General features: G+C 69.4%; 1 protein-coding gene across 6 annotated transcripts; it reads left to right on the forward strand.

The window, feature by feature from the left end:
* The first annotated feature begins 723 nt into the window (after positions 1-723).
* CEP170B (centrosomal protein 170B) lies at positions 724-24,907 on the forward strand. Of its 6 annotated transcripts, none has more exons than XM_036217611.1 (19): positions 724-838; positions 4,570-4,686; positions 10,652-10,741; positions 11,459-11,537; positions 12,336-12,394; positions 13,353-13,491; positions 14,170-14,274; positions 14,416-14,898; positions 15,148-15,860; positions 16,050-16,220; positions 16,713-16,803; positions 16,959-18,683; positions 19,620-19,872; positions 21,511-21,670; positions 21,892-22,035; positions 22,135-22,223; positions 22,618-22,711; positions 22,912-22,963; positions 23,072-24,907. In XM_036217611.1, exons 2-19 carry the CDS (start codon positions 4,582-4,584, stop codon positions 23,293-23,295), a joined length of 4,776 nt encoding a protein of 1,591 aa, XP_036073504.1. In that variant the 5' UTR covers positions 724-838; positions 4,570-4,581; the 3' UTR covers positions 23,296-24,907. The 6 variants fall into 6 exon arrangements, with proteins under 6 accessions (XP_036073504.1, XP_036073505.1, XP_036073503.1 ...); XM_036217612.1 differs by lacking the exon at positions 724-838 and adding an exon at positions 1,120-1,235; XM_036217610.1 differs by lacking the exon at positions 724-838 and adding an exon at positions 1,711-1,844.
* The last annotated feature ends 336 nt before the right edge of the window (positions 24,908-25,243 follow it).

The following is a 25,243-nucleotide window of genomic DNA, read 5'->3' on the forward strand; positions in this document are numbered from 1 at the left end:
GGCTCTCCAGCCCTCCGCGTCAAACTCCCAACTGCTGACCCCCGCACACCTGCTCTCCTGGCTTGCTCGCCTGTTCCCCACTGACAGCAGGGGGTCCAGGTGATCACTGGGCACCAGCCTTGCCTCCTCACTCCCTCACCCAAAGGAAGTCTGGGTCCTGGCAGGCGGAAGATGCAAAGAGAGAAAACGACTTTTCGAAAGGCCATTAGCCGAGGTTGGACAAGGGCTTGGAGAAGTGGGCAGGCCATGAAGGCCCTGGCTCCGGCTGAGCAGAGCCGGGAGCAGGCGGTGGCTGGAGCCTCAGTGGGAGAACAGGTCTGCGCACAGCAGGGAGGGGGCTGGGGAAATTCCCGAACCTCTGGGCTGGAGGCCAGACTTACCTGGAAGCAACTGGGGTGTGGGGGATGGGGAATGGGGCCACTGATATCATCCTGAGGTCTGCAGGCCAGACGGGGGTCACCCGGCTCGCCTCCCTCCCTCTCATGGGCCCGGTGCCTTCCAGCCCCGGGCATCTGACTGCACATCTGATCAATCCCCCGCCCCGCCCCGCCCAGGCCAGTTTTCCCATCCACACCCTCTGGCTCCTGGAGCTCCGAAAACTCTCATGCGAGCAGGCCTCAGCCGGCACCAAACCCTCCTTCGGCGCCACATAGTTCTTGGAATGAAGTCCAAACTCCTTGATCACCTGGCTCCAGGTCCCTCCCCTGGCATGCCCCGCCCCCTAACCGCTCGGTCCCCTGGCGTGGGGGCTCCCACCACCTGTCCTTCCCTGAGCCAGCACGGGAGACCTGCCCGCTGCCACGCACACCCCTTGCACACTCCCAGCTCCGCAGTGCAGGTGGGTTTCCACACTCCCAGGTCGTGGCCTGGCACGGCGGCTCTGCGGGGGCCGCTGACTGTGCCGGCGATGGTGGAGTGCGGCGGGCTGGCGGCAGGCCCGGGCGCAGGGCAGGGTGGGCACTGTCGTGGCCGAGGACGCTCCGCGGCTCCAGCCGCCCAGACGCCCCAGCACAGCACCCCCTCATCTCTTTGGACTTCCCCCCACTTTTGCTGGTCAGCGCAGGCGTTCCCCAGCTGCAGGGCAACCCCTTCGCCCCCGCCCTCAGCGTTAATCCCTGTCGCAGCGCCCAGCGCGGGGCCGGTGTGCCGGGAACTCATCGCAGGAGCGGTGAGCACGTCCGGTCCCCACACCCACCCCGCCTCTCAGGAGGGGTCCGGCCCACATCCGCATCCAGGTAGGATGGTATCGACGTCCGTGACCTCCTCCCCCCAGCCCAGCCTAGAACACCTGGGCTCGCACGCTGGGGCGCGGGAGGAAGGGTCTGGGCAGGGCGGGCTCTGGCGTCACCACGTCTCCTTGCCCCTCCACCCCAGGTTTGAGCGGGCGAGGCCAAAGGTTAGGGGCTGGGGACGTGGCTCGAGCCTCGGGCTCCCGGGGCGCGGTTAAGCGTTAACTCGCTGGCACTCGCCCAGGGCGCGGGGCTGCGGGCACCCAGGGGCGGGGCGGAGACGGGGAGGGGAGGGGTCCGTGGCGCGGGGCGGCGAGTGGGGGAGGCGGGCGGCTCAGAGGGTGGGCGCGCGGGGCGAGAGCCGCTCTCACCTGGCGCCCCGGCCCGCCCTAACCTGAATTTCCGGGGGCGGGGCGGGGCGGGAGGCGGGGCCTGCGGGCGGGGGCGGGGCGGGAGCCCGCAGACGTCAGGAGCCCGCCGCGCGAGGCCGCGGCCGCCGCTCTGCCCGGGGCTCGGCCGGGGCTCCGCGCGCGTGCGGGCCGCGCCGGGCAGGTCCTAGGCGGCGGCCCGGCCCAGCGCTCGCCCGCCGGGTGGGAGGGCCGCGGCCGAGCGCAGGTAAGACGCGCCGCCTGCGCCCTCGGCGGCCGGGGCCTCCCTGGCCCGCACCTGCGCGCCTGCGGGGCCGCGCGGGGAGGGACAGGGGCGACGGAGTGGGGTCCCCGGCTTGCGGGACAAAGGCACGGGGGTGGGGGACGCGGGCGCACCTGGCCAGGCCGGTCCGCGCGCCGCGGAGGTGGCCCGGGTCTGCGCCAGGCCGGGAGGGGCACCGGGCGCGCGTCTCCGCGGCCTGGAGAGGGGGCGCAGGCCCGGCCCCCGCTTGGCCATGGCCGCCCCCGGCGAGCGCTGATTCAGGACCGAGCGCCGCTCCCTCCCCCTCCGGCCCGGCGCTGCCGCCGGCCGCCTCCCGGCCTGGTCTCTCCCTCCTCCCGCGGTCCCTCCCTCCCTGCTCCTCCTCCCTGTCTCCTCCTTTCCCTCCGCCGCCGCCGTCCCTCCGCCGTCCCTGCCTCCTCTGCCGGCCTGTCGCGGCATCCGTCTGTCTGCTCCTTCCAGCCGCCGGCCCCCGCCCCATCCCTGCGCTTCCTCAGTCCCTGCCCCTTGGCGACTCCACCCCCACCAGTCCTCACCTCCTTGCTGGTGGCTCTGGACGGGGGGACAAGTTTGGGGTGTTTATTATTCTCCCGCCTAGCAACGATGGCCGCCCGGCCCGCGCGGCCGCGGGCTGTTGGGGAGCATCCATGGCCCAGGCCCTGGCCTTTTCAGGATGGGCAGTCGGCGGCAGGGCAGCCTGGGGATCTGGCCTCCCTCCCCGGCAAGCAGAGGCCGTGGCCCCCTCAGGCTGGGGTCTCCCAGCCGCTGCCCAGGGTAGGTAGCAGGTGATGGCAGAGTGCGGGACGTGGGGAGGAGGCTGTGCTGGGCTGGACACGGGCTGGCGAGCAGGAGGGGGTGCCGTCATCTGTGCCCCTGCCCACTGGGGTTTCCAAGGAGGCTTCTGCTCCTTGGCCTCCAGTGTCCGCCCCCATTGGACCCTGCGGAAGGGCCGGGGGCCCAGGGCAGGGCGGGGGGCGGGGGTGAGGGCGGTGGCAGTTATGAGCTGGAGCCACTTTCTGGGGTTGATTTTTTCAGGTCTTCTCACCTGCCTGCCGGGGGTGACTTGAGGGTACACCATGTCACTTGGGCCTTCACGCATGGGCGGGGCCCGGAAGGGAGCCGAGATCTCTGGGCATGGGCCTCAGGGGACAGGGCTGGGGACCCCCATCCCCCTGCCTCCTCCACCAGGGTGCCACGCTGTTGTCGCCTAGTTATTGGGTCACCTCTCAGCCAGTCTCCTGCTTTACCTCCGCCTATCCTGCCCAGTGAGTCAGGGCCTGGGCCCAGAGGACAGTCAGGGCTGGACTCGCAGGCTGGGGCCCATGCACTTGCCCAAGGCCCTGTTTTAAAATTCTTCATAATTTTGAAAAGTGTCTGGCATTTTCATTTTGCACCGAGCCCCCCACCCCCCGCCCCAAATGATGCTGCCTGTCGTGGTCCCCCCAGGACGCCCAGGGCCCCAGGACCCAGCGTCTTCGCCCTGGCTGCTCCCTCCGCCTCCCCCAGGTGTCCGCGTGCACCTGCGCCTTGTCGCCCTGCTGTCACCTTCCTAGCGATTCGCTGACCTCTCTCCTTAAGCGGACCCCTCCCGCTGCTGTCCGTCTCCGCCCTGCCTCGCGTTTTCCTCTGGGTCGCTGGAACCTTCTTGTTCTTGGTCTGAGAGAAGCCCCATGATGCCGGAGTGGTGTGTGGCTTGGTCACACCTGTCTGTCTGCGCCTGGGACATTGCCGGCGGCCGCCCGGTGATGCTCAGGAAGGGTTACCTCTGCGTGCGCATGCGCAGTGTGACTGTGCCCAGGGCACTTGTGGGCGGAGCTTTGGGTGTGAGTGGAGGCTGAGCGCACATGGGTGTGGCCCAGGCCTGTCTGCACGCTTGGTGCCTGTGCACCTGTGCCGAGTAGTGACAGCTCCGCCTGTGCTCTGGGTGAGCAGGACGCTGGGGGACAGGGCGCACGCTGGCCGCACGGGACCAGCGCTCTGCTGGAGCGAGGCGGGAGGCCTCAGCCGCCCCCGAGTCTGGTCTCAGGGGACGTTGGCCCTTACTGTCGCTCAGGTTGCCCCACGGTGCCCCTCGCGCATCAGCCCCCAGACCCGCCTTCGTCGGTGCGCACAGCACCTCCCTCCTGGCCTGACGCCCCGGCCACTGGTGCTGCCCTGGCCTGGGGGCCTCTGCGGGATGGCCACAGGAGACCACGGAGGGGCCCTCGGTCTCCTCTCGGCGGGAGGAGTACTGACGGCTCAGGGCCCTGTCTCCCCCTGGCCCCCGTGGCCACGGCCGCCCCAGAGCGTCCAGCCGAGGGAAGCAGAGCCTCCGGTTCCGAGTCTGTGTCCTGGGACGAGTCTGGTGCCATGGACCTGGCACTCGGGGGGCCCTGACTGTGGGGGGCTGCCCCCAGTTGGGTCACGGGGCCATACGTGGGTCCACATGCAGCAGCTGCCCACGGGCTCAACCTCGGGCACCCAGAGACAGCCTGGCACATGAGGGAGGACCGGGCGACCTTACCCAGGGAGGGCTCCAGGGGACAGACACACCGGGAGAAGGCAGGAGGCCAGGCATGGCTGGCCCTGGTGATCTGGAAGTGGCCGCGCCCTGGCGCCGTGACCGTGCCGGGGCCTAGGGGGCAGCGCGTGTGTGTGACCAGGCCCCTCGGGGCAGGCGGCCGCCCCGACGACTCCTCCCCTCCCCCCGCAGGGCAGCGCCAAGATGAGCATCACCTCCTGGTTCCTGGTGAGCAGCGGCGGCACCCGCCACCGGCTCCCGCGAGAGCTCATCTTCGTGGGGCGTGAGGACTGCGAGCTCGTGCTGCAGGTGAGCCCGGGCATCTCCCCACCCTGGACCCGCAGGCGGCTCTGGGGCCTCGGGCGGCGTGTGCGGGTCTCACAGCCACTCAGGCTCCTCTCAGAGTCTCAAGGTGTCGGGGCCCCCCCTTGGAAGGTGCTGGAAAGTGGGCCTGTCCATGCCCTTGTTGTCTGGGGGCCCCACACAAACCATGAGTCAGGAGGTGAGCCACAGGCCAGCTCCGACCGTGAGGCCTGTCCGTGTCGGCTGGCGACCCTTTGAGGCACCCTGTGGGGCGGCCTTGCTGGCAGGCGCTGGGCTCTGGGACGGGTTTCAGAGTGCGGGTTTGGCTTCCGTGTGGCTCCCGTGTCTGGCTGGTGGGGAACAGGGACAGGGTGGCGGGCTGACCCCACAGGGAGCACCCTGGCGTGGAAGTCCTTTCTCTGCCCCTCACAGTGCGACCGAGGGGGCTCCCTGCCACCTCGGCCCCTCCGCAGAGTGACACCTGCCCGGGTCCCAGCCCCCAGGCTGCACACCCCTTCTGCAGGCCTCTCAGGAGGCCAGAGACCCTGGTGGGCTGCACTGCCCAGTCCACCCAGGGGCTGCGGGGTGAGGGGAGGCCTTGCTCGGCCCCGGGCCCCTGTACCACCCTGGCCACCATGCGGGGCTTGGGCTGTGACCAGGGGCCCGGCCACGTGCACGTTTGCTGGGCAGCAGGTGTCTGCCCCCGCCGCCTGAGGGCAGGCCCCCGTGCAGCCTGCACCCCCGGCTCCTCCCCCGGCTCCTCCCCCGGCTCCTCCCCCGGCGTCCTCGCTCTGCTCGGCTCCGGCAGGCCGCTACTCACATCGCGCTGGTTGTTGGGTCTCCCGAGTCCCTTCTCACTGCCAATGGGAGTCGGGGAGACCGAGTGGTGGCCCCGCGGGTTGTGGGGTGCTCTGCAACGGCCCGGCTGTGCGAGGCCAGGTGGGCCGCGCTCCACCTTCAGCTCCCGGCTCTGCCGTCGCCGCCCTGAAGCTCCTGCAGGCGTGGCGAGAGCCGGAATGCTTCAGTCACGTACCTTGAGATGTCATTTTCTTCACTTTTGTATCATGTTCACGGGGCACGGAACAGTCTTCATTTCTTACAAACCACTTAAAATGGGGAAGACGGCTGGCCCACGTGAAGCTGGTGTGCGCGGAGGCTGTGCCCCGGCCCCGTGCGGGGGCCCGGTGAGGCCCGGGTGTGGCCGCTTGCTCCCCAGTGGTGTCATGGGATGTGATCCTTGTTCTCAGTTGACCGGAGGCAGCTCTGAAGGTGCGGCTGGGCTCAGGGTCACCACATGTGGCCCTGACCCCCGGCAGGGGGCCGTGTGTTGGTGCTGCACCTGCGTGCTGTGTCATCGGCCCTCCCGGGGTGACCAGGAGGGCCCCTCGGAGGAGGCGGCTCTTGACAGGAGCCTCTGGGGCCTTGGGGTGCTCCTCCCGCCCCGTCTGGTACTGTGGCCAGCACCAGGCCCTCACTCTGCTTCTTCCTCAGGTGTTGGGAGAGGCCACTTGGGCGGGAGGCAGTCAGGGTGAGTTTGGGGTCTAGTTTCTGGCTAGTTTGTGGTGGAGCCCTGAGCAGGATGGGGTGACCTGTGGGGAAGCTGAGGTTCAGGGAGGTTGTGCAGGTGTGGAGTGAGTGTGGGGGTGCATCTACCTCCCGTGTTCACCCCGCACCTCTCCCCAAGGCTCCTGTCCACACCTGCTCTGCTCATGTAGTTTACGCGGTGCCCCGGCCACCCTGTCCCATGGTGCCCCGGCCACCCTGTCCCAGCCTTCTGCCGTCACCTGCCACCTGGTCTTCCAGAGGCAGCCGAGCCCAGATGACAAAACCCGTCATTCTCCAGCCCCTGCCTGGGGGCCCCGCCAGCAGGCACGTCCCTGCCAGCTGTCCAGGGGCAAACCCCGACTCGCACCTCAGGTGTCTCAGTGTGCCCCCCCACCCCACAGAGGACACGTCAGCCCCCAGGCCTCTGCTGGGCCCAGCCCAGAAGGGGACGCCGGGGGAGGGAGGGGGCCATGGGGACGGAGCATGGTGGGGCCAGGGAGCAGGGTCTGTCCTGGACACTTGTGTCCCAGTCTGGGCAAGAGGGACTGTGCCTTGGACCTGGGGGGCAGGGGATGGGGGAAGAGCTGTGTTCTGGGGGCAGCGCCGGCCGGCCTGGCCATGTGCCACCCCACGCTCTGCAGTGTCCTGGCTCCAGGGCAGGCCTGGCACGGCCGGAGTCCAGAGAGGACGTGTTCCCACCAACGTGAGCAGCCAACAGGCCCTGGTCCTCCTGGTGGCAGAGCCAACTGCCTGCTGTGCCGCTGGGGGCCCGGAGACCTTGTGCAGGGCGTGCATACGCACACGCATGTGCGGGTGTGTGCACACATGTGTGCGTGCATGGGTGCCTGTGCCTTGTGCGTTGTGGCGAGATGGTCTCTGTGCTCCTGCCTGGTTTGCCCCGTGGTGGCCATGTGACACTTGGGATTTGTCTGCTCGCTTCCTGACCCACAAACCGCGGCCCACGGGTGGCCCGGGAGCCCCTGCACACTCCGCGGGCTGAGCTGGCAGGAGAGGGTGCCGGCGGCCCTGGGCCTTGGTGCGGCCAGGTCTGCGCATCCGGGCGGGGGTCCCCTAGGAGGGTGGCCGGCCACTTCCAGAAGCCGCCTCTGCTCTGCCTCAGAGTGAGGGCAAGCAGTTAGACCCTTTTGCAGAAACAGCGTGTTTGGAGAGGAAGGCTGTTTGCGAGTGTGTCACAGCTGTCCTTCGTGCCCCGTCACACGGAGCACCCCACACGGCCGGTCTGTGTCCTTTCAGGTCTCAAGTCTGAGCCCGGGCCAAGGGCCTGCCACCACCTCTCGTGGGTAGGCCTCCTGTGCCTTGGCACCTGGCCTTGGCAGGGCAAGGTCTGCTTCCGGCCGGGGGTACCGGGGCAGGAGGGAGGTTTCTCGGGGCGGGGCTGCTCCCTGCCCGCTCCCCAGGATCCTGTGCTACCCACGGTCTGGGGAGGGCATGTGGCAGGAGCTGTGATGGTGACAAGGCCCCAGCTGGGAGTGGACAGGACAGCTCAGGCTTCGGATACAAATGGGAGGGTGGGCTGTGCCAAGTGGGTGGGGTGGGAGGGTGGGGCGTCTTGCTGGGACAGGGGGGTGGTGGTTCTGGGCAGAGGACCCAGGCCTGGCACCTCCGGCGCCTGCAGAGGCCAGGGCGGGGCAGGCAGTGGGGTTTGGAGTGGCCTCTGGGGCCTGTGGCTCGTGGGCTAGGCTGGCCTTTCCTCCCAGGAAGATCCAGCAGAAGAGTGACAGGCAGGGCCGGGTGGGGGCTGGGAGGGCCTGCGAAGTGGCTGCAGTGATGGGGGCAGGTGGACAGACTGAGGTGCCGAGAAGGAAGGCCAGTGGGCACTGGTGCCTGGGGCAGAGGGGCGACGGCCGGAGCAGCTGGCAGCTCGGTCGGTGGCACCCAGGGGAGGCCGAGGGCCAGGCGGGCGGGGAGGCCGGGCCGGGCTCCAGCTGCCCTGGGCGGTGTGTCTAGGCTTCGCGGGCGGGTAGGCCTATTCTGGCTGGGAAGGTCAGCCCAGAAGCCCCTCTGGGTCTCGCTCCTCGGCAAGGATGGCGTCCAGGCGCGGGGCCGGCGCCTTTGCTGCCGCCCACCACTGCCTCGGGCACTCTGGTGTGGGACCACGAGCAGCCTGTGGCGTGCCCCAGGTCTGGTGCCTGGCTGCTTTCCCGGGACTGCGGGTCCCTCGGGCCCAGTGGCATCTGCGCTGGCTTGTTCCTGAGCCCCGGGCGGTGCACGGGACGGATAGGACGGGTGCCGGTGGGGGACCCCGCAGCCCATCAGTGAGCACCCCCCCCCCCACCCAGTCACCAGGCTGGACGGTCAGGAACTGTGTGTGCCTGATCCCCGGGCTGCTAAGAGGGGCAGTTACCGGGCCTGAGGCAGGGTGAGTTGGAGCCCTGGGGCACCCTGGAGGGACACTGATTCTTGTCCACTGCCCCCCAGGCCTGGGAGAGTCCCCCGGCCAGGCCAGCAGGCAGGGCTGCGGGGAGGCTCACCACGGCCAGCTTCAGTGGGAGGGGAGCATTGGCAGGCCTGCATGGGGACAGGCGGGGAGTCCGACAGGGGAGGGGGTGCTCGGCTTCTGGGGTGGCCGAGAGCTGTCTAGCCATGCGTGCCAACTTCAGGATGAGTGCAGGTGAGGCCCGGGGTGCAATAGGTCTCAAGGTCAGACTCATCTTGCCAGCGATGCTTGGGGAGGCAGGCAAGTCGTCATCAGGAGTCCCCCGGGATCAGTCTGGGGGTTCCTGGGGAGGGCGCCTGGAGCAGGCCGAGCTGCTGGTCGCTGACCACCGGTGCTTCCCTGGGCTCGGGTGGGCGGTGCGGGGGATGTAACTCAGCGGTGGCCTGAGTCAGGAAGGCCCTGGCTGGCCCCACAGACTGTCTGTCCTCTGCCCTCCAAATGCTCCCTTCTGGGACGGAGGGTGTGGCAGGATGAGGTACGGGCCTGTTCCACCGCCCAGGTCCCCTGCTGTAGCAGCATCGTTGTGGGGCAAGCTGACCACCTTGGGGCCTCTGGACCCGGAAGAGGCTGGTGTGTGGGGGCCGGTGCTCAGGCTGAGGGCTACGGCCCCCAAGAGCCCACTGGCTGCGGTCCCCTCTCCAGGGCCTGCCTGGTGCTCTTCCCAAGCTGAGCGATCTTGGGGGGGCCAGGGCCAGGGCGGGGCCAGATACCACGTTCACCCCTGCTACCCCCACCCCATGCTGGGGCCACTTCAGGGCAGTGCCCAAGGCACTGGGCAGGTGGAGGGTATCAAGAGAAAGGGCCCCGTGGTGGTAGCCACCTGCTGCGGAGTGGCGCCTGGCACTCACCTGTGAGGACTGAGAAGCTGGTGGTGGTGTGACGCGGGGCTGGGGTCCTGGGCCATCCCCTCGTTGCAAGGTTGGGGGGCTTCCTGTCCCAGGGGCTGGGTAGCAACTGTATGGCCCCCATCTGTGCTCAGGAGGCGGGCGGGGGCATCTTGTGGGGTCACATAGTGTCATCAGGCCCAGGGCCGGGCAGTAGCCTGGGTTGGCCAATTCTGCCGACCTCTCCTGGGGCTGGGCCTCGGGCCCATCGCTCCTCAGGTGGTGGGACGTGGTTGCCACCCAGACACACCCAGGGCCTGCAGCAGTGGCGTGGGCATGGGGTGAACAGCTCTGTGCTGAGACTGCTGACCCCTTGGCCAGTGAGGGCCATGCTGGCGGTGCCCAGCAAGGAGGCTGAGAGCCTGGACCCGTGCCTGCCTCTGTCCCTGAGCCATGGTGGTGAAGGCGTGGAGGGGCTTGGCCGTGGCCCTCAGCTTGACCCCGCGAGGGAGCTGCCTTCGGGGAGGGCGTACCCGTGTGTGCGCGTGTGCGTGCGAGCAGGGCAGCATGGGGCGCGGCATCCCGGTGTGCGTGCTGGCGCCCCTCGCCGGGAGAGGTCACGTGAGCCCCTGTGGGGCTGGCGGGCGGACCAGGAGTTGGGCTCTCCCTGCGCCCCCAGTCCTTCACGCTGCCCTCTGGGCTGCCTGCCCCCGCCTGGCCCAGGGAGAGAGCATCCGGCCCAGAAGGCCAGCGCGTTCCTAGCACCCACGGCTGACCCAGGAGCAGCCCCGGGGATAGGAGGGTGCTCTGGAGAGCAGGTCACAAAGGGTTGGGCCAGAGTGGCCGCGGAGCCGGACGGGGTGGGAGGAGCTGGACCGGGTAGGAGGAGCTGGATGTGGTGGGAGGAGCTGGATGGGGTGGGAGGAGCCAGATGGGGAGCGTGGGTAGAGCCGCAGCCTGCCAGCTGGGCGGGGCCTGGCGGGCTTTCCCGCGCGTACGCACTCTACGCACTGCACTCCTAGGAGGCCCACGAGCCGAGCCGTCTTGGGAGCTGTGGTGGGACGGCGGGGCCTCCTGCAGGGGGCGCCTCTGCCTCCTGGGCCTTGCTTAGCTGGGGGCCACCTGAGTCCTCTGTGTCCCCCAGTCCCGCAGCGTTGACAAGCAGCACGCCGTCATCAATTACGACCAGGACAGGGACGAGCACTGGGTGAAGGACCTGGGCAGCTTGAATGGGGTGAGTGCCGGGCTGCCTCCGCCGCAAGGTGGCGCTGCTGCCTGGTGGGAGGCCGCAGACAGGCCGCTCAGGTGGGAAGTGGGGCTCCTGCGAGGGAGCGGCTGTCTCGGGACATGGGACCTCCTTTGTGAGCTGGGCGGTGGGGGGGGGGGCAGTGAGGTGACTGGGGAAGGCCCTGACTGGGGAGCAGGGAGGGATCAGGGAGAGGAGACTGTGTTTGCGGTGGAGACTGGGCAGGAAGGCGGGCGGGGTGCCCTCTCCAGGGCTGGCCACCCGTCTGTGCCCTGTCTGTCTGTCTGGGCGGTGTCTGTCTGGGTGTCTTGTTTCTGTTTGGTGGACAAGAGCCTGCGTGGGGACGCTTGCTGTTTCAATAAGAAAGCAGAGCCACCCGCCTCCACCCCCCTTTGTGGAGCCGCCCATTGGTGCTGCGCCTGCAGCCCCTCCTCGCTGCCCCCCCCCCCCCCGTGTCAGGTGTAGCAGGAAGGCTGCGAGGGAGGCCGTCTCCCCGTTCCCGGCGGGCTTGGAGAGGGTCCCTGCTGGCTGCTGGCCTGTCGCTGCTCCTCCACCCCCAGAGGCAGCGTCCTCTGCGGCCCGTGGTACCCACGGAGCTGGGCCAGCGCCTGCCGGCGTGACACCGGCCGAGGCCAGGACCCGGGCCGCAGAGCCCGCAGCTGTCCCCGCGCGCAGCCTGCTCAGCCCGCACCGTCTCGCCCGCAGACGTTCGTGAACGAGGTGCGCGTCCCCGACCAGAAGTACGTGACGCTGAGGCTCAACGACGTCCTGCGCTTCGGCTACGATATCCTGCCGCCCCTCGGTCCCCGGGGCCACGGTCGCCCCGTTACCCTGGGAGTGGGCGGGCGCCTCGGCGGTCACAGCTGTGGCTGAGGGTGGAAGGACGAACCCAGGGTCCAGCTCCGGCCCGAACTCCATCCCCTGCTGCCCACGCCCAAGCCCTGGCCCTCGGCGCCTCAGCCCCCCACGGGCCGGAGCTCGCGGGCTCAGGAACAAGCGCGCTCGCCTTGCACGCAGAGTGCCCTGTGACCCGGGGGGCTGCGGGCGTGGTGTTCTGGGCCCAGGACAGGGCGGACAGGGCTGCGCGTCCACCCTGGGCAGCCGGGGCCGCTCGCACGGCGGGAGCACGTCCTGTCCTCCGCCCACCTTGGCCTGCTCTCGCGTCGGCATACTGTGGGGTGCGGACCTGGCCCTGGCTGGGGCCCTCCCTCCGTGGAACATCGGGCGGCCGGGGGCTGGGTCGGGAGCTGGGAGCTGGCAGCGTGGGATCCTCCTGGGGCCACGGTGCCACGGGCTGAGTGGGGGAGGAGGGTGTGCCCTCAGTCCTCGGTCATGTACGTGCTGTGACCTGGAGTGGCCTCTGCCTTCCACCTCCCCTCCCCCAGTGGCTGACCCTGAACTGTCAGCACGTGCCTGGTGCGCCCGGGGTGGGGGCGGGGGCGGGGGGCGGTGCCGCAGGTGTCCACACTGGGGGCAGCACAGTCCCCCACGGCCCCTGCCTTCCCTGGGTGCGGTCCTTTCTCTCCGGGCCGAGGCTGCTGTCCACCCCTGCTGCCCGCTCTTCTCCTTGACTCGCCGCCACATCCCAACATGTACGTGCTGGAGCGTGTGCAGCATCGGGTCCCCGAGGAGGCGCTCAGGGTCTGTGCTAGCCCCCGGCCCAGGGGCCGCCGCCGTGAGGGCCCCGTGTTCCCACACCCCCCCACTCCCCCTCCCCACTGCCCGTTCCTTCCTGGTTAACATCCCCCGGCCTGGCTATAGTGCCCAGCCAGCCGGGCCTGGCCTGGCCTGCCCTGCTGGATCACCCAGTCTGGCAAGGTGGGAGCCAGGCACTGTCTCTGAGGCTGCTGACCATGGTGGGCGTGGCTGGTGGGCGTGGCTAGAGCCCAGGGGAGGCTGTGGGGTGGCCGATAGGGTCCCCCGGCTTCTCGGGTAGGTCCTGATCAGGCCACCATGGGTGGAGGTGGCCGGGAGCAGGCCAGAGTGGGTGTTTGAAGCTGGAAGCCATGCTTGAGGGTCCTGAGTGGGGGGGTCACGGCAGGTGGGCCATCACACAGCATGGACTTGAGGGACCCTGTCCAGAGCTGTACCCAGGAGCCCTGGGTTGAGGGGAGGGGTTCTGGCTTCAGCCCATTTTCCAAATGAACTTGAGGCAGACAGGGAGCACGTGTGGCCTGAGGAGTCACTGGGCCAGTGAGGGGCAGAGCCAGTATGAGCCCAGCTCTGATGACCACAAAGCTCAGCTAGGTGGGGCCCCGGGTGCACACACTCATGCACATGCACACACACGTGTGTGCATGTCCGCATGTGAATGCACAATCTGGCAGGCTCCCAATCCCACAGCCCCTGAGTGGCTGACCATGTGTCCTGGGGCCTGCGCTGCGCCTCCCCCTGGCGGGGCCTGGGGTAGCAGCCTCCCCTCTGATAATTGCTGCCCGCTCCCGCCTCCTTGCCCCAGAGCCCCAGCCGCTCCTGGAAGCTCTGTGGTCCTGAGAACTCCCAGGCTTGCACGTAGACCAAGCTCCTGGGGCTGCCCCCTCTGGGTGGGGGTGTCCCCCCACGGCGCCTGCCCGGCCCTCACCTTGCCCACTGCCCACAGCACGAGAAGTACACCAGCCAGCTGCAGGTGGGCATCACAGGCCCAGCGCCCAAGAGGGGTGAGACGCTGCCCGAGCACGCGCCTTACTGCGAGTCCTCGAACCCCCGGCTGGAGCGGGGGGACCGGAGACCAGGGGCAGGTACGGTGGCGGGGTGGTGGGGTCCTGGCCCCCACGTCTCCCCACAGGCCCCCCCTTGATTCGCCTTGATCGCGGCCGTCCTTCTGCCCCCACACAGCCCCTTCTACCTCACAGTCCCCCAGGCTCACGCCACCCCAACAGCCACAGCACACCCTGCTCACGTGTGCGCTCAGACACCTGTGCACACACCCACCTGCACACCAGCACCCGTGCACCCTGTGTAGTCCAATCAGGCCGGGGGCTCTCCACCTCCGGGGCCACCTGTTTGTGGCCTGGATCCTTTGCGGAGCCTCAGAGAGAGGCCAGCCCTGGATGTGGGCTCATCGCCGGCCTCTTGACCCTCCATCAGGAGGACCCTGGGACAGAGCTAAAGGGAGCACCCGCCCCCGCGTGCGGTGCTGAGGACGGCACCCGAGGGACGAGCCTCCTCTGGAAGAGCCAGCCACAGGGGGCCCAGGGGGAGGAGGGGGGCCAGTGGCCGTGGACTCAGCAGTGTCACTGCCATCACGGTGGAAACAGGGCTCCTAACGGTCAGCTCTGGCCACAGTCTGGGGCGGCTGCAGGTCCCGGCTGGGAACCGATGCCAAGGTCCCCTCCAGCCCCATCCTCCCCAGCCCCGGGACTCCCCTCCAGTATGTGGGGGCCATGGCGACCCAGGGTCGAACTGTCCCTCTACAGAGGCGACAGCCTACCGCACGCCCCTGTACGGGCAGCCCTCCTGGTGGGGTGAGGACGATGGCGGCACCGTGCCCGAGGATCGGCCTCAGGAGGGGCCACACCCAGGTAGGTCCCAAGGCTGGCCGTGGGGCCCCCAGAACGTGGGAGGGTGGCCTGGCCTGGAGCTGCCTTCTCTGGGGGAGACAGCAGAGGCGGGTGGGTGAGACTGCCACCCCTCGGTCCTGCCTGAGGACGTGTCCCCACCAGAGCGGCCCAAAGAGCTGGCACAGCAGGATGGGGACCTGGCTGGGATGACCGCCGGCTTCCGGGCCCCCGGGGAGCCTCAGGGCTACTCTTTCCGGCGAGAGCCCAGCTACTTTGAGATCCCCACGAAGGAGTGCCCAGCGCCACGGCCCTCCGAGCCGCCAGCCCCCGAGGCGCCCACCAAGGACGTGGTGCCAGGCGGGGGCGGGGCGCCGCCCGTGGTGCAGAGCCACGCCTCCTTCACCATCGAGTTCGACGACTGCAGCCCCGGCAAGGTGAAGATCAAGGACCACGTCACCAAGTTCTCCCTGCGCCAGCGGCGGCCCCCGGCCAGGGAGCCTACGCCCGTCGAGGTGGTCTCCGCGGAGACCAAGGTGGCCGACTGGCTGGTGCAGAATGACCCCGGCCTGCTGCGCCAGGCCGGCCCCGGGGACGACCGCCACAGCACCAAGAGCGACCTGCCTGTCCACACGCGCACCCTGAAGGGTGAGTGCCCGGGCGCTGCGTCTGCTCGTCCCCGCGGGGCCTCACCCCTTCACTCCGTCCCAGGCTTTCCGTAAACTGCACCAGACCCCTCCAGCCAGTCGGGGTGACCAGCACGTTCCCGGAGCTCGTCCTGTGATGTCCGTTGGGGGAGGGGGCGCTGTTCCCATGCCCCTCGGGTGGGCACAGGGCAACGGGGTCCCCTGCGGGGCTGTTTCCTTCCCATTGGCCTGATGGCCCCCCTGCCCCTAGGCCACAAGCATGAGGACGGCACACAGAGCGACTCCGAGGACCCCCTGGCCAAGGCGGCCGCGGTGGCCGGGGCCCCCGTGGACGGCGGGGAGCAGGTGCGGCTGCAGAGACAGATCAAGCGGGACCCCCAGGAGCTGCTGCACAACCAGCAGGCCTTCGTCATCGAGTTCTTCGACGAAGACACACCCCGCAAGAAGCGTTCCCAGTCCTTCACCCACACCCCGCCCGGGGACCCCAAGGCCGACAAGCGCCGGGGCCAGGGGCCGGCTGACAGGGACCGCCCCGCTGCCCCGGCCCCGGCCCGGGGGGCGGGCAGCAGTTCGGGGCCACAGCGGGCCAGCTCGCTGAAGCGGGAGAAGACGGAGGAGCGGCTGGGTGGCCCCCCGCCGTCTGCCCGGGCCCCCCGCGCCTTCGGCAGTGTGGGCCGCCGCTCCCGCCTGGCTCAGGACTTCATGGCCCAGTGCCTGCGGGAGGGCTCCCCGGCCACCCGGCCCGGCCCTGAGAAGGCATCCCCAGCTCTGCCCGCCCCCCTGACGCCCCACGGGGCCAGTCCCGTGGCCCCCGCGACCCCACCGCCACCCCCCGCTGAGCCCCAGCCGACCAAGACGCGCACCCAGGAGGAGGACGACAGCCTCAGCGACGCGGGGACCTACACCATCGAGACAGAGACACAGGACCAGGAGGTGGAGGAGGCCCGCAGGATGATCGACCAGGTGCGGCCTGGCCCGCCCCGCACCGGGGCCGCTCGCCCAGGCCCCCGCGAGCCAGGCCGCGCGCCCCGGCCACTGGCCCGCCCGAGCAGCCAACACCCCTACTCCCCTGGTGTCCGAGCCTGGGGCCCACGTCTGAGCAGAGGGTGGGGCTGGGCACTCTGACCCTCGGCCCGGCTGTCCGCACTGCAGGTGTTCGGAGTGCTCGAGTCCCCTGACCTGTCCAGGGTGTCCTCAGCCATTTTTCGCCCAGTCATCAGAGGGGACAGAGATGAATGTAGCGACGGCATGACCCAGCGGATGGCCCTGCTGCAGGAGTTCGCCTCCCGGCCAGCGGGTGTGACAGCCCAGGGGGAGCTCCAGGTAGCAGGCCAGGCCCAGACAGCGCCCTGGGGAGGGCCGGGCAGGGAGAGGATGGCGTCCAGCTGGGCCTGGTCATCGGATCCCGGACACACGCACTCGGGGACCCTGGCTCTGCCTGGAGCTGGGCCGGATGTTTTGTGCAGAGTTGCCCACCTGACAGGTGTGGGGCCCTGGTGTGGCGGGCTGGGGCAGGCCCCAAGTCCCCAGGTCAATTCGGGCGCCTGGGTGTGTGCTGCCCAGGGCTGGGCCAAGCCACAGCTGCTGGCCTCGGGCACTGAACCGGGCTCAGTTACAGGAAGTGTGTTGGGGTGAGGACCGCCAGGTGGGGTGAGGGCGGGTCCTTCTGGCCGTTTCTGCAGCGGGAACATGTGGGGCCTGGTGCTGGGAGGACCGCCTTTGCCGTCTCTCTCTGCCGGCCCTGCCCCCTGCTCCTGGCCTGTCCCTGTGGGGCACCTGCCACACACACAGACACGCCCTGCCTTCTCTCTGCAGGGCCTCCCAGTGCCGGGCTCCCCTGGGGGTCAGAAGTGGGTGTCCCGCTGGGCCAGCCTGGCTGACAGCTACTCGGACCCTGGCCCGGCAGGTAGGTGGCTGCGGCGGCGAGAGGGGCTTGGCCTGGGAGGCCTGAGGCCACCAGCCTGGGATACCAGTGTGAGCTCGTGGCAGCCACACGTGGAGCAGGGTCAGGCAGCCTGCGGGCCAGTGGCCGCTCTGAGTGTCCCACCCCCACCTTCGCAGAGGACAGTCCTGGGCGCAGAGCCGGGGAGCTCGAGGGGGCCCTGCCTGTGCGCCAGCGGCGACTACTCCCACCGCTGCCCAGCGACAGAGTGGACAGCCCTGCTGGCCCCGAGGCCACCCAGAGGAGCGGGCCTGGGCCACCAGAGTCCAGCAGTGAGCAGGCCAGCTGCCTCTTGGGCCAGGAGGACTTGGAACCTGACAGCCTCAGTGACGCCAGTGGGTCAGATGGGGGACGTGGCACAGAGCCAGGCGGTGGCCTGCAGGAGGAGAGACGCAGGAGCCCCCAGGAGGGCCCAGTGTGGACGCGGGGCCGGCGCTCACCAAGGGCCCCCGGGGAGCCAGCCCCCACTTCTTTCTTCATTGGGGACCAGAACGGGGAGGCTGCCTTTCCCCGGAGAACGTCTGTGGCTCCAGGGGAGATGGGTGGCTCAGGGCTGGCGGCCCAGCCCAGTCCCTCAGCGAGGGACGGTGTCTACGTCAGCACCAATGGCAGGATGGTCATCCAGCTGCAGACAAAGCGGTCCCCAGAGCCCGAGAGCCCAGCTCCAGCCCCGGCCAAGGAGGCCCTGGCCTTCACCCGGCAAGAGAGCTTCACCAAGGAGCCGGCCAGTGGCCCCCGTACGCCTGGCCAGCTCCCACATATCTCCAGCCACCCCCTCCTGCAGGACCTGGCTGCAGCCCGGGCCTCACGCATAGACCTCCACGCCCAGGACACCCACCTGATCCTCAAGGAGACGGAGACGGCCCTGGCGGCGCTGGAGGCCCGGCTTCTCTCCAAGTCTGCAGCTGGGACGGAGGGCGGGGCGGGCGACGCCCCCAGGCTGCCCGAGGACTCCCTGTCTGGGGACTCTGACGTGGACACTGCCAGCACCGTCAGTTTGCTCAGTGGCAGGAATGGGTCCAGCCCTACAAGCTCCCAGCTCCCGGGGCAGCAGAGGGAGAAGCCGCCGTCCCCGGCAGCAGCACAGGACCTGGGGGTGGCGGCCCTCGGTGGCGTCCGGGAGGGGCTCTCAGAGAAGCTACACCGCCCAGCAGGCGTGGCTGACGCAGGGCGCGAGGAGCCAGCACGGCGCCTGGCCCCGCCGCGTGGCCAGGGCCTCCAGGGCTCCCCGGACTGGCCCGACGAGGACCGAGGCTCTGGCCTTGTCCACCCACCTGGCTCAAGCATGGTTGTCTCTGACCACGAGGCCCCTGTGGCCCCTGGGGCGGGGCCGCCAGTGTCGCGCCGGAAACCCACAGCAGCACCAACCACCCCAGCAGCCCGAGAGGAGCAGAGCCGGGGCTCAGCCAGCGCCCAGAAGGTGCAGCAGGCGCTGACGCGCTCCAACAGCCTGTCCACCCCGCGGCCCACACGCGCCTCCCGGCTGAGGCGGGCCCGGCTGGGGGACGCCTCGGACACAGAGGTGGCTGACTGCGATCGGGGGTCCCTAGCCAATCCCGAGCCGGTGGGGCGGCCGGCCTCTGAGCAGGCCAAGAAGCTGTCACGCCTGGACATTCTGGCCATGCCCCGGAAGCGGGCGGGCTCCTTCACGGGGCCCGGTGACTCGGAGGCGGTCCCCTTGCGCACAGGCTTCTCTGGCCGCAGCGTGGAGGCGTGCTGCACCAGCCGCAAGCCCACCATGGCCGAGGCCCGGGCCACCGCCAAGAAGACGGCCAGCACCGCCGCGGCTTGCCGCCAGCCCTTCAGCAGGGCCCGTCCGGGCAGTGCCCGCTACTCCTCGCCTAGTAAGTGCCTGAGTGGGTGATGGGGCCCAGCCCGGCCGGCTGAGCGGGGGTCTGCGGCTCCCTGCGTGTCTGCCCAGCACCCGGCTGCGGCCCACGTGTGCAGCAAGGAGGGACAGGCTGCTGCCCAGGGCGGCTGGACATCCACGTCCACTCAGCTGGGCTCACCCCGCTGGGAGTTGGCCCGTTCTCCCAGTGGACTGGCTTGTGGTGGGCGCAGCTGAGCCAGCTCTTTGCGTCTGCCCGGTCACACACCTGGACACCTCCTCTCCCCAACCCGGTCCCCATGCCTCCCCATGCCGACTCACATGCAGAGCCCGGGGCGGAGGGCGTGGCATGCTGGTGTGGAGGGGGGTGGGCGTGGCGTGCTGGGGCGGAGCCTGGGTGGAGGGCGTGGCGTGCTGGGGAGTTGGGAGCGGTGGGCAGGGCATGCGGGGGGGGGGGGCAAGGGGGAGGAGTGGGGAGGCCAGGGTGCCTGCGGGACGGTGCTCCACCCCTGTGCCATCTTCGTGTTTGTAGTCACTGCAAGGGAGTAGGGGGCTCAGCAGGGCTGGGGAAGGACTCAGGAAAGAAAACGAGGCAGGTGCCGGGATGGCGTTTCGAGGGCGGTGCTCAGCCCCTGTTGATCCAGCCCAAGGCTGTGGCTGGCCATCGTTTGAGGGGTGCGGGCACCGCTGCCCTGGCGCCGAGGCGCTGGTTCCCATCTGATGGGCTCGGCCCTGGGCCTGTGGGAACACCGATCGGCCGGCCACTGCGTGTGCCTCTGGGCTGGCCGTGGCCCTGCGTCCCCAGGGCTTAGCAGCAGCTGGGGCTCCGGCGGGAGGGCTTCTGGGCGCGGGGGTGCCAGCGGCACTGTGGTGCGTCCTGCAGCCCCGGCCTGGGCCGTAAGGGCCCCTGGCGCTGCCAGGCGGTGCTGAGTGCTGCTCTGTCCCATTCTTGCTTCTGGAACCAACGCGCTTACCGCAGGCACACGCCGCCGGCAGCAGGGCTCCGACTGCACGTCCACCTCGGAGGAGGAGTACGGCTCCCACCAGGCCTCCCCCAGGCACCCGCGCGCCCGCGCCTCGGCAGCCACGCAGACCCCACGCGCCGGCAGCTGCACCCGGGCCCGGCCCCGCGATACGGACGACGAGGAGGAGCCTGACCCCTACGCTTTCATCGTGCAGACGGCGGAGATCGCGGAGATCGCCAGGTGAGCGCCTCACAGTGCGAGGAGTTGGTCTGCGGCGCCTCCCGGGGCCCCGCACCCTGAGGGCAAGGACTGGTGGGCGGGGTGGGCGGGGGCCTCCCAAATGCCCTCTGTAATGCGTGTCCGGAGATTGGCCAGACAGTTCAGTGATGGGTGGATGGACGCATGGATGATGGATGGACTGGATGGGTAGATGCAGGGGGGACAGATTGATCCGGATGTGACTGGGGGGTGGGGGACCTCTGGTAGGAGCAACGTGGCCACCAAGGTTTTTGTGGAGACGAATGAAGCCTGCCGTGGGGTTGTCAGCGGAGGGAAGCCCTGCAGGCTCGCGGCTGGGGAGGCTGTGTGGAGAGGTGGGCAGGGTGAGGTCTTCCCTTCAGCAGTGGTCAGCACCGCACTGGCTGGGCCTCTAGAGGGGCAGGGGGAGTCCTGGGGCCGGGGGATAGTGAGGATGCTGGCCTTGAGCTCGCAGGGTGCCCGGAAGGAGGGGACCAGAGGCAGGTGGCTCCTAGGAGAGAGGCCAGTGTGGGGGACGGGGACATGGGCGTCAGCAGCACAGGGACAAGCCCCAGGCTGTGGGCAGCAGGAGGTGAGATGAGGGCCAGGGCCGGAGTGCTGGCCCGGCCGAGGGGCGGGGTCGCCTGAGGGGACGAGGCAGGGATGGGGGGTGGGGGGGAGGCCAGAGGAGGGGCTGCAGGGCCCCGGGGGACAGGTGTGGGTTACTGTCCATCTCCAGGATTGGGAGGTACATCCTGTGTTCTTTCGACGTAGGAAGGGTTGGGTCCTGGCGAATGACCCCTATCTTGAGGGGGCCGAGGACAGCCTTGGTGAGGACAGAGCCTGGGTGGCCGTGCTGGGCAGGGGCTGGAGGTGCCTTCGGGGTTGGCTGGGCCCTGAGGTTGAGCAGAGCTGGGACGGCCGAGGGCAGAAACCTGGTCCTCAGTGGGTCTGGGGGCCAGCCCTTCGGTGACGTAGGCGTTGCAGGGCCAGGAAGTGTGAGGGTGGAGCCTGTTCCCCCCACAAGTGAGCCGAGGGCTCCAGGGGTGTGGAGCATGCTGGTCCTGGGCCTGAGGTGCTTTGGGGACCAGTGCTGGAGACTCGGCTTCACAGGAAGCACGGCACAGGGAGTTGCTCCTGGTCCTCACTGGTCTCTGTCCCTTTCTGGGTGGCCTGGGAGCTTCTCTACACTGTGAGGAGGTCCCTCTCCTTCCTGGGTTGTCCTGCCCAATTCTGATCCCTGTCTGGGACCCCTGCCTTGGCTTCCCTGCCTGCAGAGCCCGGCTTGCGTGCCCCCATGTGTCTTGTGGCAACCTGCTCGAGGGCCTGTGGGTGTCCCTGACCCCCCACGCTGCCCAGGCCCTGCCTCAGCTCCACCCCCGCCACTCTGTGGAGCACCAGGGACCCAAGCCTCCTGGGGAGGTACTGCCAGCAGCCAGCTGGGCCGGATCTGGGCCAGGCCAGAGGCTGCAAACCCCGGCCCTGGCCTTACACAGTGGCTGTTTCCTGGGAGGGACTCTGCGCCCCTACTGCCCGGGGAGCGGGGACATCCAGCCCTGCCTGGCTCCTGCTCTGAGCCCTCCCCTGCGCAGGGCCCTGGGTGGTCCCCACAGCGTCTGCCTTCTGTCCTGGTGGCTGCAGGCTGAGCCAGACACTGGTGAAGGACGTGGCCATCCTGGCCCGGGAGATCCATGATGTGGCTGGTGACGGTGACTCGCTGGGCTCACCGGGGCCCGCCCGAAGCCCTGCCCTCAGCAACGTGCCCAGCACCCCCGCCTCAACCATCTACGCCCGCGAGGAGGTGAGCCCAGCCCACTGTGCACCCTCTGCTCCCCGGACAGTCACCACGGGAGCATGGGTCGAAGACCCGCCTCCCACAGGGGTGGGGTGGGGTGTTCGGGGACCTGAGCAGACGAGCTTGGGGTCCACTCTGTCCGTCTGTGGTCGCAGGGGGCGGGCGCAGCTCCCCACATCCTGGCCGCACCCCTGTCAGCCAGGCCACCACGCCCCGTCTCCTTGCAGCTAGTGCAGCGCATTCCGGAGGCCAGCCTCAACTTTCAGAAGGTGCCCCCCGGCTCCCTGAGCACCCGGGACTTGGACCAGAACATGAATGACTGTCGTGAGGACCCCCTGACCAACAAAACGCGGCCTCGGAACCGTGAGGAGGCAGGCACCCCACCCGCCCCCTCCGCTGGCCGGGCGGCACCCACGGGCTCCCTCTGGTGGCGTGTGTGCCCGGCTGCACGCTGATGCCAGCCCTCACAGGTGATCTTCGATAACCTGATGCTGAACCCCGTGTCCCAGCTGTCCCATGCCATCCGTGAGAACACAGAGCACCTTGCCGAGAAGATGAAGTGAGCTGGCCCCCAGACCCCACCAGTGTGGGAGCCCCGATGGGAAGTGGGGGCCGGGCCCAGTCAGATGCACACACGTGCATGTGAGCCGGGGCCCTGTGGGGCTGGCATCCTCCAGGGCCACGTGTCCCCGGCTCCTGCAACCAGGCCATGAGCCTGGGACAGCCAGAGCCCCAGGGCCACAGCCCTCCCCGCCCCTGCTCCCACGTCCCCCGAGTCCTTCCCAGCCCTCACCCGTGCCAGCCGGCCCAGGTCCTGCCCTGGGCCTCCGTTGCCCCGGGCACAGGAGGGGCGACGTGAGCGTCCCGTGGCCGGTGGAGTGGTCTGGGGGGTGCCATGCCCTGGTCCTATCATCACCGGCCTCTGCTGCTCCCGCCCCCACCCCGGGGAACAGGATCCTTTTCCAGAACACGGGGCGTGCGTGGGAGGACCTGGAAGCCAAGATCAATGCCGAGAACGAGGTGCCCATCCTGAAGACGTCCAATAAGGTGAGGCTGGTGGCGCCTGGGGCACACGTGGGGGGACACATGGGGACACACAGGCTCCGCCCGACCCCGCCCGACCCCGGGGGAGCGACAGGGGGGGGGAGCTGGCCCCAGCGGGAATGCCAAGGCTCCCCGAGCCCGGGAGCGCGGGACGTGTGGTGGTCCGCCTCGCCTGCTCCACTGCCCGCCCCCCGCACTTGTAGGAGATCAGCTCCATCCTGAAGGAGCTGCGGCGCGTGCAGAAGCAGCTGGAAGGTGAGTGTGGCCAGACCCGGGGGTCCCAAGGGACCGTGGAGGGGGACCCCCAGGGCGGGCGTGGGGGCAGGAAGGACTGCTGCCTGCCTGCCTCTTTCCGCTTCCCAGTCATCAATGCCATCGTGGACCCCAGCGGGAACCTAGACCAGCTGACCACAAACAGAGGCTCGGTGGTCTCGGCCCAGCCTGGGCGAGGCCGGCCGGCTGCCCAGAGCCCCTCTCCACCTGCTTTGGCCCTGTCCCTGCGGAGCTTCCCGCAGAGGGCCAGCTGCGGGTCCCCCAGCCTCCCGGACCCCGCCTTCCTCCCTGACACGGAGAGGTTCCTGATGTAGGCGGGCGGCCTCCCTGTGCGGGGTGTCTGGGGCCGCCCGCCGCCCCGTCCACTGCTGCGGCCCCTCCTGGCTGTGGACAGTTCACCATAAAGACCCCCACACGTGCCATAACCCCATGGCGGGCACTCCTGTGCCCAGGCCCCCTCCCAGCTCCCTGGTGGGCCTGTCCAGCCCCAGCCCTGCCCCCGCCGGCCCCCTGGTCCAGCCCCTAACCGGCCACTGCCAGAGGCCAGCACTGCAGGTGGGCCCCCCGCCTCCTGCCCATCACTGTTACTTGTCTTTAGCTTTCAAGGAAAGAGTGTGTGTGCCATTTCAGCAGCCTCCCGGCCTGTAAGGGCCCCCCCTCGCCCCCCCTCCCCCATCTGCTTCATGGTCTGGGGGAGCATGCACTCACCTGCCCTGTCGCCGGGGCCTGGGCCATGGGGTCGTTTAGTGCCAAACACGGAGCTGGGAGGGGCTCGAGATACCCAGGACCCGAGGGTGCAGGCTGGGTGGGACGCTGCAGCCAGCTCTGCCCAGGAGCCTGGGGACTCCCAGCTGCCCCAGAGTCCAGAGGCCATGGCAGGCACGTGGCCCATGGTGACGTTTGGGGCAGGAATCCCACTGCTTCAGCCTTTGGTGCCAACACAACTGCCAAACGCACTGAGCACGAGCTGCTGCAGGGGAGGCCAGCTGGCCGCAGGCGCCGGCTCACGCCTGGGGGCGCATCTGAGGGCAGGGCCTGCCGGGCCGCGGCGCTGGGCCTCCGCGCTATGCTTCTCGGGGTCCTGGGCCGGGTAGATGTGAGCGCGAGACCAAAGTGGCTGGACCGGGCCCCCAGGAGCTCCCAAGACAACGCGCCGCCCCCGTCCTGGACGCTGAGGGCCTTGATGGGGCATCTGCAAGCAGTTCGGGTCCCACGCGTCCTGGACCCCATGGGGCAGCGGCGGGGACAGGCCCCGGGAGCAGTTTCGTTTTCTCAGGATTTGTCAGCGGGAGCGTGCCAGGCGTGCAGAGGCTGCCCCTCCTGGGGAGCCTGTGTTTCTGGAGCCTCTAAGCCAAAGAGTCCGTTGGCTGTGGTGGGGGCGGGGAGGCCCCACCAAGACCGGAGCGCTGTGGGGTCCCTGCGCCCCGCCTGGCATCTGCGCACGCGTCGACTGCTGGGGGCCACCACGGCCGGGGCCGCAGGGGCGATGCAGCTCCCCGTTTACATTTAGCTGGGTGTTTACGTGCGTGAGTGGCAGTGGGGTCCTCGCCGGCCCCCGCCCCGTGAGCCTGCTGTGTCACTGGGAGGAGGTGCTAGCCCTGGCCCCCGCACGCCCGCATGCCCCACACAGCTGCCCGCGGCCCGGCCCCGGAGCGAGCAGTGGTCACGGTGGCCGCGTTCCTCCGTCCTCCGCTCCCTTCTCCAGCCGCACCTCCCCCTGGTCGCTGTACAACTTTTTTATTCGTGAAGTCGTGTCCCCCACTCCAGCCCCCAACTTGGGATCAGTAACTTATTTGTCCGGCTTCGTGAAGGCTCCACTGTGTTTGTCCTCAGGTGGGCTATGGGTGTCTTTCAAAAATGGTTATTTTATATGATTTGTCATGGAATTTGTTCTAATAAATCATTCTATCACATGGCAACTCCCCAGAGCCTTTGCCTTGGCTTCGCTTCTCCACCGGTGGTGTTCGGTGGGGGGATGCTTGGCCCAAGGGGTCTCCTTGGGGTGGAAAATCTGATTCGACCCCCAAGACCAGGGGACACTGCCATGCAGAGAACCGCCACCAGGTGGCAGCCTGGGCGAGACAGCAAAGCGGGGCGATGTCCTGACGCCCGAGCCGGGGAGGCCCGCAGCGCGCAGAGTTTGAGGTTGCGGCGTCCACCGGCGCCCTGCCCAGGCGGGCCGAGCGCGCAGGCTGCAGAGGGCGGGCAGGTGCGGGCCACCCTGCCCCTCCCAGCGCTGCTCCCCGGCTGCTGTGGAGGGCC

Source organism: Rousettus aegyptiacus, unplaced genomic scaffold (genome assembly GCF_014176215.1).
Source record: "Rousettus aegyptiacus isolate mRouAeg1 unplaced genomic scaffold, mRouAeg1.p scaffold_m13_p_3, whole genome shotgun sequence".
Lineage (NCBI taxonomy): Eukaryota > Metazoa > Chordata > Mammalia > Chiroptera > Pteropodidae > Rousettus > Rousettus aegyptiacus.